This window comes from Psittacula echo (genome assembly GCF_963264785.1).
Source record: "Psittacula echo genome assembly, chromosome: 13".
NCBI classification, from domain to species: Eukaryota; Metazoa; Chordata; class Aves; order Psittaciformes; family Psittacidae; genus Psittacula; species Psittacula echo.
This window is the reverse complement of record NC_137749.1, coordinates 8,251,394-8,268,323: the sequence shown is the minus strand read 5'-3', so window position 1 is coordinate 8,268,323 and position 16,930 is coordinate 8,251,394. Positions and strand designations below refer to the sequence as shown.

Here is a 16,930-nt window from a genome sequence, read left to right as displayed (position 1 = left end):
CCGAGAAGTTTACTGCAGCTCTCCAAGCAGGATGGCATTGCACCTTCTAAGAAGTGCATTAACGTTAGTGTTTAGGCGTTAGCCTATGAACTGTACCACTGTAAAAAGGTGCCTGTAAATAGATTAGATCCATCCATGTATTAGGATTAGTTTGCATATCAGAGCTTCACTGCCCATGAATTTAAGCGAGTACAGCACTTCACACGTGTAATTATTATGCCATTAATGACTACCAGTACATCTCTAAGGATGCTAGACAGGGCCCCTGCTGCTGCCACCCTCAGTTAACAGTAAGGAAATTGAAGCACAAGTCTGCTGATTCGAGAAACGCTGCTAAATAGCATACTTCCTCTATCCCAAGTACAAGGATCTCTCCCCTGAGTCACACTGTCTCTTTATACTCTCTGAAATTGTGCAAGTAATGCAGGAAGAGTTCAACATTTTCTTTCCGAGGAATGCTCAGGTAGTTGCGGATATTCACAGATCACTAAGGTGAAGGTGCTGTGGGAGAGCATTTCCTGCAGGGCTGAGTTGACAGGGTGGCACCGCAGCAGTTGCCATGACAATGGCTGAATCTTTGCGATGACATTGCACACACTCAAATGAAAACCTGTGCAAGTCTCAAAACACCGTCCAGTGCTGTAAGAAGTCTGATGAGATCTTAAATCATCTCCTAATCTCCAATTAATAAACAGTACCATGCGTACAGGAAGTGAATGCAGCTTGTTTGTGACAGATTTCACCTCTGCCAGAGCTAAAATACAATAGCGCAATGCAGAAAAATTTTTCTGTCAACCTGACTTTGGAAAACTACAAATACTGCTCGCTGCAGACAGGGGAAAATACTGTACTCAGGAGAAGACTATCAGTAAAGACAAAAGATTTGAACTCATTCCCCGATGTCACTCTCCAATTCATTGTAGCACTGAAGAACTACAGAGATGCCAGTGAAGGGAAAACCTTAGTGGTAAGTACACTCACCTAATGCATTTCAGAACTTACATTCACATGTAGTGCAGGCAATTTGCAAATGGAGTTGTAAAGGAAAAGAGCATGCACTCACCCTTCTATGGAGTTACAATCACCTAACACCAAATCAGATGGGCTTCTACAAGATTCCACCCATTCAGCAGCTTTATATAAAAGCTGGTTATATCCAGCTTTTGAATATTGAATACTAGATAACAACAAGCACTGACACATCCATTATTTCAATTAACTGAATACAAAAGAAAGAGATGAGCCCGATATGCTCACGTCTCAAGCCCCTTTAAAAGCCTCCTGCTCCCATGCTACTTGTTATTTCCAAAAGCACAAACATTAGCATTACCTTTTGCTGCTTCAGACCGCTTAGGCAAATCAAGTGTATCAAAATTCCTGTCCAAATCTCCATTCTTCTTTCCTGTGCAAAAAAATAAGACAACAGATGGAAAAGACTGTCAGCATACTGACAGGTAAGATACTGTCATGTGCATCTGCAAGATGAGAGGACATATAGACTCAGAATATAAATCACAGACTATTACTCATATTTGTACATATCTGACTTGCAATCCAGCTGCATCGCTGTGGTTTTAGCAGGAGCAACTTTGGGAAAACATCCGTGCTACTTGCAGGTTGATCTGCAAGCACGCTCAGTACGAGCATTTCAGTGGGTTCTAAGAGTGCTTATAATCTTGGAAAATTGTGCCATTTGCCTTCTTGGCAAATCTATTCCCCTTCCTCAGAAGTCCAGTATTTACTTGTTATTTTTATCAAGAAATTTTGATCTGAAGCTTAGCTAAAGCAGAGCAAAAAACAACAGGTTTGCTTTGCAGCCTCTGTTCTTGCTGTCACTATCAGACAGGAAGGCCTAGATTTAATATATTGTACAGCCAGCAGCCAACAACTTACCCTTGAACTGCCCTTCAATCAATAAAGTGCCATTTTGACTATTTATTAGAAAGCAGTGGAAACAATTCCACACATTTACTGAGAGGCAGTTTCAAACCATTACATCAGTTTTAATTCACATAATCCTTCAAAGAAAGCAGAACAAAACCTGGACTGCGGTTTTAGTTAGGTGGGAATTCAAGGTTATGTAAACAGCTGGGGAAGAAAAGGTTAATTTTTATCCCTTCTTCTCTCCCCAGGGAGACAACACAGCCTTGGGTAAGCAGCATGGATGCTGTGGGATAAGCAGGCACCTTGCCATCAGAGAAGTACTGACAGCAGAGGGAGATTTGGAAGGAAGCACAAGAATCCGTATTGACTCTGAGGACAGTAATGCACAATTTTGCTTTCCCAAATTATTTTTTGGGGGAGTGGAATCAAGTTATTCAGTTATTCCCTCCAGAGCAGGGATGGCAGGTATGATGGGATGAATTCAAAACACCACAACAGAAGCTGCCAGAGGTGGCTTCTGCACAGGGACTCTACCAGGCAGTTAATGGAGGTTTATAGGAAGGGCTGAAAGCTCCACCAGTCAGGATGATTAAAAGCAAACAGGAAAATGGTCCTTCAAAAGGTAATGTGGAAATTAGTCCGATTCTTTTCTGGGAATTGGGCATGACATGGGAAAGGTCAATCCCAGCCCTGTTATAGCTGGGAGCTGGTACAGCTTCTGTGCAGTGAATTCAATGGCCACTCTGCCTTTCTTCTTGACAAAAGGATAAACACACGCACACTACTACAGAGACAAAACAGAGCCTTTAAGTACCAGTATGAACATTGAGAAATAACATCAAGGGCTGGAGGAGGGGGGAGGGTAACACCTTAAGGTGGTATTCCAACCCTCTCCCCTTCTTCGGAAATATCACACACTTTTGGTTTGAAATGCCAGCACAGAACACCAGCCAACTTTACTACTGTGCAAAACAAAACATGCATCCAGAAGTTCTTTTCATCTGAAGCAATTTGCTTCATTAAAGTATGAAAAAGACCATCTAAGCTGCCAAAAAGTCATGCAGCCAGGTACCATGACACTCCTTTGGAAGCTATCTTTCCTAAAGGCAGAGATAGAAATTAGCTGCACTTTGCAGCCCTCCATCAAGTTTTTGCTCAATGAAAGAATGAGAAACACATTGCTTGGGAAACCAAATGCCAGAAAGAAAAAATGCTGTGCATCACCAAAGGATGTTACATTTCATAATGGCAGCTGAACCCAGTTACTGGCTGCAAACCCTTGTTGACACTTAGAGAATTGACAGGAAAAAGCAGGGCAAAGGCTGGGGCAGGAAGGCACAGAAGGAAGGAAGTCAGTGTAGGAAAGATTACAGACTTAGACCAATAAGTGTTATTCCATCTTACCTACAAGTACGACAAACTGTTTTTCACATGACCCCAAGTCTCACGTCTTTGGCATTAGTTTACTTGGAGAAAACCAGACCTTATTTAACACAATTAGTCACTTCAGAAGTTCCCTCTAATTTAAAGACTGGGATTTGGTACCTCCATTAGCCCTGAAGAACTGTGATGGCACTGTAAGAGCCCCCTCCTTTCTAGCACAATGTTTAGTAAGCAGTATGTATTTGTGCATAACTTTTTATGGAAGAGATTGTGCAGGAGAGCATTGCTGGCTGCTACATCTTTTGAGCTGGCAATGCAGAAGCAACTGCCGATTTCCTAAACCATCTTTCATTAAGACAGCACACTCCACCTGTGCCCCATGATCTTCAGTTGCCATCTCTCAGTTTCTGGGCCAGATTACAAATAGTGGCCATCTCCTATGAAGCCTTTGCTAGTCTGACTCTCAGCCCTCTGAGAAACTAACCCACCTTGCAGGCAAAACCGCATCTGTTCAAACCAGAAGCTGCCAGCTGTTTACAAATGGAAGCAATTCAGAACACAGAGCTCTGACCAAGGGGATTTCAACTCTACAAATTACTTGCTTTATCAAATTCAGCAAGGGCCAGATTCAGAAATACCTGAAGCTCCTACATTTTCCACGGCTTTCCTATACAGAGGATGTGACCAAGCTGTAAGAATACTCGAAAAGAAATCCATCTAGAAGTCAAAGTTTTTAATCTGTGGCCCAGCTGGTATTTTTCCCATTTAATTTTCACAGGACCCAAAATACTGGTTTGGAGTTTCTAAAAAGGTGACCAAATTTAGCAAGTTAAAGAGCCTACCAATTGCAAATCTCCCCTGGACTGACCCAGATCATGAGAAAACCAGCTTCTACAGCTCTGAACACCCGCTCTGCCACTCAAGCCTGTCAGTAATTCTAGTGCACAGGGATGCTGGAATGACCACACTAGCAGTAGAAGAGACATACAACATCCTTTTTCTGCCCTTCTATGCATTTCCCTGCTCTCCAAATTTTCCAGCCTGAGGTATGCCAGAGGAAAGAGGATGCTCTTGGATGAGAAGCATAGCTCCAAACTTTGCCAAGAGACAGACAGCTTTAAACATGCCTGCTGACAGGTCTGTTTTATGAGACCTGGCTGTACGAACTGGCACAGCACTGTGGTTTGGGAAAACTGCCTGACATGAGACTTGCTTGTGCAAGATGCAATTTACAGTCTCTGAAAACAGTGGGATTAATTTTTCCCCCCTGTCTGTTCCCCCCCCCCCCTTTTATTACGTAAGAAAAAACCAAAACATGACCTTCAGCATTTTCAATCTGTCAGAAACTCAGTACACACTTTGAAGTGCGACCCAGTGTTATCAACCACTAATGTTGGTGACTTTCCTCAAATGTCATTTTGCTTTACCGCATAATCAACACAGCTATTCAGTTGGACCATTTCTGCTGATGCATTAATCCCCAAAAGCCTTCTTTCTGGTTAAAAAGTTGAAGAGAGATTTGCATAACACCTCCCCAACAGTCAGTACTGTGCTTGTTAATAAACCCACTGACCCAGACTGCAGCAGAGGGACAGAAAGCAAGGGCTGAACTCTGTCTTGCCAAGACACTCATCCTCTCTCTGCAGGCCTACCAGCCATATCTGCAATCAGTGTCTCACACAACACTACTGAGCAGCATTTACTGGGTGGTGCAATTAGCTTTTGTTTTGTTTTCCCAACATTCCTCCTTTGGCTCAGCCCTCCAGAGCCCAATGATCTGAAGCAAGTGTCACAAACTGAAAATGACCCTGCCTTTACCCCTGAATCAGTCTCAGTAACACTGGAAGTCTCCAGGGCACTCACAGCCTAACAACTTTCCAGCCAACAATCAAGGGAGGCAAACTTCAGCCTCAGCCTTGTGTATTCTAACTGCAATTTTACTTGTTGTGTTGGGATGAGAAACTAGAGGGCATATCCCTCGAGGCATTTACTGGGGTAGGTAGCTTCATCTAGCTGGTCTGAGTGCCAGTAATAAAGATGCAGCAGCCCCGGCATTCGTGCCCAGGCAGACAAAATATCAAGGATCCCTGAGAATACACATCCAAGCTGCTGAGTTTTCATGCCTGCTGCTACCCACACTGCTAGCAAAGCTGTACTTCGATACGACAATGTGCACACGTAGGTGCTCCTTCTCTCACAGGGTTATCAGGCCAGTTGCAAATCAATTACCTCACTGCACTTACACCAGGAATGAATAAAACCTTGCTTTTAATATTCTCAGTGTGGGAAGACCAAACTGCAAATGCTCACTCAATTAGAGGATTTCCATGCCTGCTGAAATGAACAGGAGGATGCTCTGGCGGTGCAGTGGAGAAGGTGATATGAGCAAGACCTTCATATCAGCTCTAAGCCTTGCATGTGAAAGCTGAACAAAGCATATTATGGTGACGATGAAAAGAAAGTATTGCAGCGACTCACCTTGATTGAACCACTCCTCTAATAACCAGAAAAGCAGCAAAAGAAAAACAAAAATTTACAGGAAGGAAGAAAATACAAAGGAACAGTCACAAAGAGCCAGAATTTCACAGAAAAGGTTCAAAACCTGAGTATTACAAAAATACTACAGAAGTTTAACTAATTAAAAAAACCAAACCAAAACAAGATATTCTACTTTTTCCTTTGGTTCCTGCTGGGAAAAAATAAAAATATTTCTTTGCACAGCTTTTTTTGATTCCTCTTTTCATTAAATGAAAAGGTTCCTACAGAATTGAGGGGACAGAAGGATGACTAGCCCTTTGCAGAGGTGTTTGAAATGCTATGATCAATGACCATGAAGTAAAAGAAACATGGAAACACTGCAAAATCAAGTGAACAAGAGGGGGAGAGAACTGATACATTTACAGTCCTAGACTGAGAAAATTAAGGCAGGTTCAGACCAGGGATTGACATAAATTTAACAGTGAGAAAAGGAAGCTTCTCTTTACGATTTCAGAAGCACATTTGTTAATGGGGTTTAATTTACATTTTTTTACACAACAGTTGCCTGTCCCCCTCTATCCTTCTGATCTACATACTACCAGCTGCGAGCTCAGCATTACTACCAGTTGATTTCCCTCTAAAGAACAGCAGACTTTAAAAAGAGCGGAAAGAATATGTTAAAATATACTTCAGAAATTGTCATTTCCTGCTGTACATACAGAACCAAGCCCAAGCTGTCACTGACTGCCTGCACTGCTCACTGAAATCCAAGGGTTCAAACTCAGTGTCAGATGATTTTGAGACCAATTTGTCCAGAAAGACATAATCAGAAGCTTTGGCTGATAAACAGAAACTATCAGGGAGTACAGACACAGGAGATATATAAAGGTGGGCCCCAGAGGAACCAGGCAGACACTTGACAGAGGACAGCCACCCGAGAGCACTCTCTTTTCACGGTCATCAAGAGGAAGATGACAGTTCTCAATCAGCACACTCCCCTCCTCCCACACTCATAGCTTTTATGTCTAAAAATGTTTTCACTGACTATGTTGCTCTCAAGCAGCAAAACAACAGGGACTACAAGTGGCAGGGAACAGGCTCGAGTCAGCACATGTTCAAGGTGATATTAAAGGATATCACACTGAAGTTTCAGTCACTCACTGTGAGAACTGGCTGGCCAGGCAGGTAAAACTCTTTCTTCAGTGTTTCCCCCAGCAATTCAAAGATGCACATAATTTTTTTTTTTTAACACAGTTTATATCTAGCTGGTGATAGACTAGTCTGGGAAAGCAAGTTCACACTGTGATGACTTCCCTAACACATATGGAAACATGTAATATTTTAATAACATGTATAGGTCAGATCAAAGCAAGAGTAACATGCAGCACAGTCTGTCAGGTTCAAACAGTTCCGTATCAGCTCGTCAGGACCAAAACCTTCCTCAGACCTGGTTATAAATAGTAAGCCAGGATGTAAGTACACATGAATGAGGAGAATGGAGCCTAGACAGAAAACAGAGTTCATTATCTCTGAATTCAGTCTAGAATAGTAATTTCTCTAAAACAACAAAGAAAAACGATATAATTTGAGTGCCTCTTTCTAAACGAAAGATGGAAGGAGGGTTACTGAGACTATTAATCCTCTCTTGTAATGAAACTCATTTGCAACACTCATGCCCCAGAGGAGAGGTCTAAAAGTGACTGACAATTAAAAGCTACATAATCATGTTTGCAATTTAAATTACTGGAAGAGTGACTGAATTAGGAGGTTGTATGTTTGGGTTGTGGGTGGGAAGGCAGGCTGTTGGTTTGTTTTCAAACGTGAGGGACTGCAGGCATGGAAGATATACACACAGGACTACCACACGCAGGGGATAAATGCATGCTGGCCTAGCTTCCAGAGGCTGTGGCACATGCTATGCAGCCAAGATCCAGCCAAGCAAGTAGACTGAGCAAAGATTTGACAAATGCAACAACACAGCACTGCAGAGAAGAGGCGAGGCAGAGCACATCCTTCTATATCCAACAGCAGAGTGTCATCTGTCAGCATGCACAACTCCTGTTTACAGCCAAACAAAACTGTGGCGATTGTGGAAAGAATTCCCAAACATTTAGTAGTAACGCAACAAGGGAGATGAACGCATGCCATGACACTATGAACACACAGTCAAAATCACAGTTTTGCTTACACAGCAAAATTTACCCCCAAATCCGTTTCCAGTGCCAAGCTCTCTGCAACACATACCTTTAGCTTTTTTCCCACCAAAGCAACCAGCATCATCTTTCTTCTTCTTCTGAGAGCCTCCCACACTTGCAGTCTGACTGGCATCCAGTTCTTGGTACTTATCAGCTCCGGGGACCTCTTTGTGGACATGATAGGAAAGGTTCCGCATGATGCACACACAGTTCTCCACAGACTGTTACAGAGAAACGTGTGTTATATGTAGTATTCCACCCTCTTAGTTACAAACCATTAGTTTATACAGTGGAGCATTTGGAGGAATTTAAAAAAAGCCCACCTGCCTCAGGAAAAGAATGTAGCTTTCAAGGAAGATTTAGTCAAAATCCCTTCAATTAAGGTTCATTCTTGTTCTAAAATTGATTTTATTTTCCAGAAGTGAAGTGCTTCATAAATAGCACCCATGCAAAATGAAAACTCTTTAATCGAAAATACCACCTGATCTTACATAAAGAATACAATTCACCAAAAGATCAAACACACAGTGGCAAATGATCATACAAGGATCTTATTTTAATACAAACCTCTCTCTCATTCTTCCGAACTTTAAATCCCCAAGGAGCCCATTTTATTAAATTTTCTCTGGTCAAAACCTTCGTCTTGTGTTCTCATTGAATTCCTCACATGTCCTGTAATAGCTAATCCACAGCATGTCAGATTCTGACAAGAGCAATGCTCTGTAGGTTGCAATGGAAACCACCAGGTGGTTACAAAATCCACTTCCAAAATTATCTGATTAAGTGACAGGGCTTTATAATTCCCTTGTACAGTCCATCACATGGTGCGACTCAAAAAGAATAAAGTAACGATGCTTTATAAGCTTTATTGGTGTTAAAAAGCAATAGCATGCTCTTTCTTTTTTAAGCAGGTTAAATTTATGATATTCCTTATGCATATAAATATGCGCTTAAGCACCACAGGATGAGATGATAATAAAGAATAGCTTAATTAAATCCGGCACCTAAAAAAACCAGCCACAATGAAACCGCTGCATGTCTGAAGATACTCTCTTAATGTCTAAGTGCTAAAGTTCTTAGAGATAGTGCTGAAAAAAGTCTTTAAAGTGGGAACTGACTCCTTTGCTGGCATTGTGCAAAGCACAATAAAATGGGACAGAATTCCGATTCGGAAATTGCACTTAAAACATTAATTAAGTAATGCAGAACAATAGCAATAATGTCACTGATGACGATAAAGGACTACTCTCCCCACCTATCACAACCACTTGCCTTTGCTCATGTCATCCGCCACACAAAGTAACATACCAGCATCATGCTGTTACCACAGCATGATCATGACAGTACCACAGATTATCATGACAGAGATGAGAGGAAGATAATTACTGTCTTTTCTGAGGCAACCATAAAGCACTTCTGATACTAGCAAACAGAAGTCAACCCCAGTGCAACATGTCAGCCTAAATTAATGGAAACATCCATTAAGTTTTAATACTGAAATTCACCTTATTATCTGTATCCTTCTTGCCAACTGCAGACTGTAGAGCATGAAGGAGAGCATCCACCAAGCCGTCGCACTCTCTTAGTCTTCTGCGTGCTTCTGCTCCATCTGAACTTACATTCCTAACAGAGAGATTTAAAGGAAAATTTAGCCCTCTGATCTTCACCATAAAGTTGAAGGTGTGTCGATTTGTACTACAATTATGAATAACTCATTATCTTGGATGAACAATTTGGAGGCAAAGTCGTCTGACAAACGTGTTAAATCCCAGTAAAATACGGCAATGCACATCTGCAACTCCCTGAATCTGAACAAAAAGGGGAACAGTCACAGACGTGCCTATAAGCCTGCATTGCTACTGAGTCCAGTGATAAATCCTAAACTGGACAGGACTTGTCAGAGCAAACAGTATGCAAACCCAAAATTTTATTTCAAAGCCTGAAATCTTAATCTGAAAAATACTTTCATCACCTTAAAAAACATGCAAAATCACAGGACTACTCAGTGGAATTCACGGCCACAGAAACTGAATAAAACCAAGTGTACAATAAACTATTTTAATTAATTAATCTGTATATAAAATTGTTCTTCACTTTGGCCCCCATCTGCTCCAAGGAAGTCAGATGGGAGTCACCATGTACAACTGGTGTCTCCTTGACTGCACAAAGGTTCTCCAAGTCCGTTCTGTATCCCCAGTTTTCTGACTGGAAGTTACTGCACCTGGTTTAAATCCCACAGTTTGACATTTAAAGCCCACCTTTCACACTGCATACAGCTGAATCAGTACAAAGCCTGAATCAGTCACATTTAGAAGCTGAAAGACAATAGTCAGTATGTTTATATGGCTTTAAATTTCTCCAAATATTGCACAAGAGAATGGTGCAGGTAAAAGATGTGAGACAGAGCAGTGAAAGGTAGTTGCGGTTGTTAAAATTGCATGTATCCGTAAGTACAGAAACTGTTAGAGAGGAGAACTTGGCCTCACTTGTCCAGTGAGCATTCACACTATGTACTGAAACCCAAGCCTTACATAAGCATCAACATGCTATTGCTCAATAAATAAATAAAGTTCAAGTCAATTTTCCAAATGCTGCCTTTCTACCCCCTCGCCTTCTTATCTTTTATCTTTAATTTTTTGGTGGGAAATGAAGTGGCAAAATGACCCTTAGTGCTTGCTGGCAAAACCTCTATGGAAAGTTTTCCCAAAGCTGAAATGCACTAATTTCAACACCATCACAGCCAACCTTTCTGGGTGTCTGATTTCTCCAGACTCATGTAAGGTTTAGCATTCAAAGCTCAGGACACAATCCTTACCTTCTGCCATCAGGATCATGCAGCCAATATTTCTTCTAAACTAACCAGAGGAACTGCCAATCTCCAAGCAATTAACAAATCAACCATGGCCCACTCCCATGGCTCCCCATCACTCAGGTAGGCTGGTGTGTTAACTGGGCGACTAGGAAAAAACTCACCACATTTTCTCAGAGACCTCTCAAAACCTGAAGACATTTAAGTGTGAGCTGGTTGCTGTAACAGCACATTAACTTTTAATTAAGAACACAAATGCACAGATAAATAAATCCTTTCCCCAAATCCTAACACACAGCCTCAACTCTAGCAATAACTGATAAAAGACAGGTAAAGTAGATATTGAAACATGATTCCACAGGATATATGCTCTTCTTCCACCTCCAGTTGTAGTAATCCTTTTGTATTAAAAGCCCAAATGTGAATTTTAATGTAAAGTCTTTATGAAACTCAAATTAGAATTCAAATCCTCTGTGATACCATTCAGGAGTTATAACAATAAACGATAGCAACTCCACCTCCAAGCACATCTATTAAAGTGAAATGTTACTTATTAAGCTTGAGGGTGACAGAAATGCACTAAAAATGGTCTTACCTGGAGCTGTGAATCACATTTCTTATTCCCTCATTAAGTTTTAGAAATAGAGAGCTAAAATACATCTGGAACACCTGCAGACTTCAATAAATAAATAAATCAAATCTTGCAAAAAAAATCCTTCACACATTTCTTGCTCATGGCCATTTATAAGATTTTTCAATGGTCCATTTTTGCTATCACACTTGCAGCATATTTTTTTTATACTGCTTTAGTTACTAACAGCATCACAGTATTTTGTGTGGTGCTTTCTTACTTCTTGATCTGCATTATGACTAAAGGTGGACACTAATAAGGTTAGAACTGATGCTATAAAAGTGTATCAGTGGCTTACCAGTATCACTTGCTGTTTCTTCAGCTACAGAATAATTTACAGAAAATTAATGCCTCAAGAAAAAATTCTCACATATATCACACAAATAACCATGAAAACTCTGCAGGATCAAATTAGTATCTAATTAATGCTACCAATAAGTTATCCAGCCATTGAACTTTGCAGTTTTCATGTTGTAACTAACACATCAGAAAATGTATCCTTATAAGCATTTTATGCAGAAACATCGGCTCTATAGATACCAACACTCTTGGGATTCTGCTAGTCCTCCCCCTCCCGTAATACAATTCCTGCAGCCCATAGGATTCATCTAACATGGAACAACAAAGCCATATGGGGATGGTGAAAATAAAGACAGTATGCCTTGAGAGTGAGTTCTCATCTGTCAATCCCAGAAGTACTCCCAGGGTTGGTTTCCATCATCTGGAGCAACCTTGAAAAGCTCCTGCAATCCAGAAAAATGCCAGGTTGCATTTGTGCCTTGGGGTGTTCAGTCTCTATACTATCTACCTCTTTGAAAAACATCACCTGGTAGTCCTGGTACTGTGGAGACAAAAGTGGACAAGAGAGCTAGTGCTTGTATTGGTCATTAAAAAGGACAGAAACTGTGATGGAATAGCATGCCACTGACAGGAGTAAGAAAAAATCCCTTTCAATTTCACATCTGTACTGGAATTGTTCTGGATCTTACAGATCTATTATATAAAAAAGATATAAGTAAGTCATGTTCCAAAGGACGCTTTCAGAACAAAATCTCTGAACACCCTTCTTTCAAGAGTGATGAAAATCAACCAATAGGTGATAGATCAGACATTAACACAGGATTTGTAGTCATCTCACACTGAGTGACACTCCACAAGAGGGAACGCAATGCCTCGCCCAGGACAGAATCTTCCTGAAACTCATGCAACAGACAGATATGCAACACAACATCCCGATCTGGGTAGGGTTTTGTTTTTCATTGAACTTTTCTACATATTAGACAAGCATTATTTTATATAAGAAGAAAATCAGTTCAGTGGATGGAGTGTTTGATACAAGACACCAAATAGAAAAGGAAGCTAAAACCCTAGAGCTGAGGTGTTTGTTAACTGTTACTTAGGAGTGAGACTGTCATGCAACAACTGGAATGACCCAAAGATTTTGGAATGAAACACATTATCTCAGTGACTTGCTTTCTGGGACAGTTTAGTATCAAGAACCTCTAGAGATGAAGGTAAAGGTACTTTTTAAGTCTGAACAACTCGAAACAGGAACTCTGCAGGGCTTTTGATGGACAAAATCCTGTTATAACTGAAAATAAAGTTGAACACCTGTTCAAATGGGTGGGAATAGGGAGGAAGAACGACCCAAACTACTTTCACACAAAACAGTGGTATAATAACTGCCATTCATCTCTGGTGTTTGTATAGTCTGCCTCCCTTGCCTTGTCTCTTCAACCCCAAGAAGACTTGAAGAGACAACTTCTGCTGCTGCTCTCCCTGACTTTCCCAGTTTTCATTCCAAGAGTCCATTAAAGCGTATTTTAAAACCAACAACAGAAGATTTCCTACAGCACACTGCAAAGCCTTCACAGAAAGCTTCACAGGTGCTTACTGTAAATACACACAACACACTCAAAAGAACAATTCTAGGAGTAAGACATGAAATTACTTTCCATGCTACTCAAAGTACATAGGAAGGAAATCAACTCTGTGACTGATCTTGTGTAAAACAGTAAAGCACAGATCTTGTTCCAGAGATTTTAGATCCCCAGCCTACAGCTGGAAGGAGTGACCTGGATTCTTCCTCAAATTCTTGGAATCCAGACTGTAGACATGACTAGTGAAAAAGGATTTGTAACGATGTTAAAATATATGCTTTGCCTGGGAAAACAAAACAGAGGAGCACTAAGTAAATGTTAAATAAAAGTAAATACCTACCAGCATAGAAACACATCAGGCAGAAATCCAGCCTGTTGGTATTAAAGACTTCAGAAAATAGATGGGAATGTGCTGAGAAATCTGTTCATGCTTTAGATAAGGTTATCATTATCACCAAATAATTGTCTTAATAATATGCAAGTCTGAAGGTAGCATTTACATCTGCAGAAAAGAGTTGGTACTCATCAGCTCTAGGATAGGTGAGCTGTTACTACTGTCTGTACCATGCACCAAAATTATCCTCAAAAGACTTAAAAGTAATTAAATGCACAGCATTTAATCTGCAGTATTTCAATGCAAACCATGTAGCAATGTCCCCACTGTGCTCTCCCTAACAATCTGAAAGACAGATGTGAAAACCTGTTGTGTGGTTGTAGGTTTTTCTAGTAACAAAGAGAAACCTGAAATTACAAGCAAATAGACACATTTTTTTCTTTGAACATTGAAACTACTATTTCCAAGACTATTGCTGTGCCTGCCACCTGGCTGGAAAGGGCCATCAGTTGTTATCCCACAGTGCTGCAGATGAAGCTGACAGCCAGAAGGTAGAGTATTATTAACACTTACATAAAATTTCAGTTCAGCAGGTGTAAAAACCACTTTGTTTGGAGACCGAGCTGGGGACAAAGACCACAAGTTGGGGATTTTGGTTTTTGTGTAAATAGCTGAACTGGAAATTTTTAAGACATCCTCCTAGTAACATTTCCACCTTTCTCTGGAAGAAGTGTGGCTGAGAACTGAAGCTGATACAGCAATGGGTTCTTTTCAACAGCCTCTCTGTGCACACTGCAGGGTCTCAGATTACCCAAATGAATCCTACTTTTTACTAGTGTAAACAACAATAGCTATTTTTGTATTGCCGGCCTAAAAAGTAGTATTTGCTCCTATATAGTCTGTCTCAGCACTGTTGAAGCAGATAAGGATACCTGTGATCATTACAAACTGGAGCACTACCAGTGATTGCGGTTTCCTGGTGGGTTCAGTGTGTGGCACTGCACAAGTGAGCTGAGTTAGGGCAATGCTGTGGCCAAGCTGACAGGAAGTATTCACGCCTTGCTAGACCTTAACACCATCACTGTCCACATATTGAGTTTTATATACTTCAGCTGAGAAAATCTACAAGGTTCTCAAGAGTCTAATTTAAATATATTAGTTGTTCTATCCACCTACGCTGACAGTCAGAACCTTTACTATAAAAACAGCCTTAGACACCCACACTTTGCTTCACTATTCAGAAATTTGTATCTGGATGTCAGCCAAAGGAGACTGATAAATAACAGTTGCAGTAAATGCACTCTATTTCTGAGCGTATTTCCAGGTACTGAATACCCCAAAGGAGGAATATATAGCATTTTAAAATCATTCCATCATTTCACGCAAAAAGAGAGTGAGTTCCATACTTCAGTTCACACGAAATATCAGAGATAAGTTTAATTGGTATTAAATTCATTGTTCTGTAAAAATAAGAGAGTAAAAGAAAGAAGCTGCCTGTGACACAGACAGACTGACCCAGGCAGCGCTGGTCAAAGAGCTCTGCATAACACAGTGGTGTCTGGCAGCAGACAGCTGATTTGGAAATCAAGGAGAGAACATGGTAAAGAAAATAGGAAGAAGACAAAGTCCAAATGAAGTCAACAGAAAGACAGGGGAGCTATACTGATGGTGATGTCAGGTAGAGAGCATCTGTTCAACTGAGAAGTCTCCCAGATCTGGGCAGGAGATCCCACTGGAGATTTCTGCTCCACTTAAGCATCCACTCACCAGCTAGACCCAAGAGAAAAGCAGCAGGGCAGCCTGGTTACCTTGCATGTAAAACTGTTCCTCCTATGTGAATAAAGAGATTGGTTTTGTTTAGTTGGTCAAATGCTCAAAAGAGGACATACCAAAAGCCACCCTGAAAAGTTCTTCACATGCTTAGTCTGTACTTCAGAGACACTGGCACAGAGCAAGAAACCTACAAAACACCCTGCTACATGTCTCATACTCATGGCAGCCCTGTCTGCAAGAGCTCCCTGCAATAAGCAGGGGCTCAGCAGTCAGCAGTACAGTTTAACAAGGTACAGATGTCAGGTCTATCTTTTGTTATTTGTGGCTTTCTATATCCAAAACATAGTGTAATACCTTTTCAGTAAAACGCTGACTGGTTACCTCCTGCATGACCTACTTGGAGGGCCTTAGCTTGTTCTCCTGTAATGCAAAATGATGCAGAAAAGCATTACACAAGAATTCCATGATGCCCAGCAGCAGCTACTTAGCTTCCAAATTATTCCAGTCTCTGCTTGGAGGAAACTCGAAGAGGCTCTGCTTGCTTTAACACATATGCTTGCTGATATGTGAGAAGAATCTCAAAAATACAAAACCAAGGTGGCATTTATCTAATAAAGGATCATGGCTCCCATGCCTTCCAAAGCAAACTATGTCCGTTACAGTGCCTGCAGTGAGCTTTGTTTCTGTCTTGCTCTTCATCCCACCACAGTGACAGACATTTTTTGTAGATTCCTCTCACTGACAGCCCAGGGAGAAGGGACCTAGATTCATTCCTTAGTAATGACAGAAGGCAATAAGCAAGTGCAAAACTTTACATTTATACTTCAGATTTGACTGCAAAGCATTAAGGTTGCGTGTAACTAGGTTATGTCTCTGCTGCTAAAATCTATGCATAATTTATTTATATTACAAGCTAAACATCAGGAACTGTCAGGAGGAACCCTAACAGCTCCTTACTAGCACAAATTAAACGCTCTGCTCATCATATAAGCCCCAGGACAGCCATATGCTGTGATCCTGCACAGTATCAGTAAGCTAATTAAGAAACTGCCTTTGCTCTCTCCTCTCTGTTGTGTAGGTTTTTAATTTGAGTTCGTTTTTTTCCAGCCTGAGTTGGGCAGATAAGCTTCTCCATTTTCAGTGCTGTTTCTGCCTCTAAAGTGAAGATTCACAAGCAAATTTCTGTTCAGTTGTTGTCTCTTTCAAAAATTATTCCTTTGCTTAAAGTCCAGTTCAAAAGTACCTTTTGAACAACAAAACACTGGCAGTATCATTAGCTGCAGTTTCCCAAAGTCTGTGCCCACTATGAAAACAGTATGAGTGAACAAACCTCCAAGTACAGTGAGTGGGTGGACAGAGACATGCCAGCATTGACCCTCATCTCCTCTGGGTGGGACAGGAACATGCTACGCTCTGCAAGATGTCCTGTCCAAGTCTCCTTGGTTGAACAACTGCCCTATGAACACACACTGAAAGACTTCTTGAACATGGTTTAAAAGTCAAACAAATTTGTCAAAAAATCTTTTTGAAGTGATGGAGAAATGTAGCTCCTGCAGGGAGAGC

The 16,930-nt window shown here is 40.9% G+C and overlaps 1 protein-coding gene across 1 annotated transcript in view; it reads right to left on the bottom strand.

The window, feature by feature from the left end:
* ARVCF (ARVCF delta catenin family member) overlaps nucleotides 1–16,930 on the bottom strand; it is a gene marked incomplete at both ends in the record, with an annotated part of 163,542 nt that overhangs the window by 36,185 nt on the left and 110,427 nt on the right. The window contains 3 exons of the mRNA XM_080628618.1: nucleotides 1,331–1,402; nucleotides 7,990–8,161; nucleotides 9,446–9,563. Of these exons, the coding sequence (XP_080484744.1) occupies nucleotides 1,331–1,402; nucleotides 7,990–8,161; nucleotides 9,446–9,563 (362 nt within the window). The remainder of the gene's footprint in view (nucleotides 1–1,330; nucleotides 1,403–7,989; nucleotides 8,162–9,445; nucleotides 9,564–16,930) is intronic.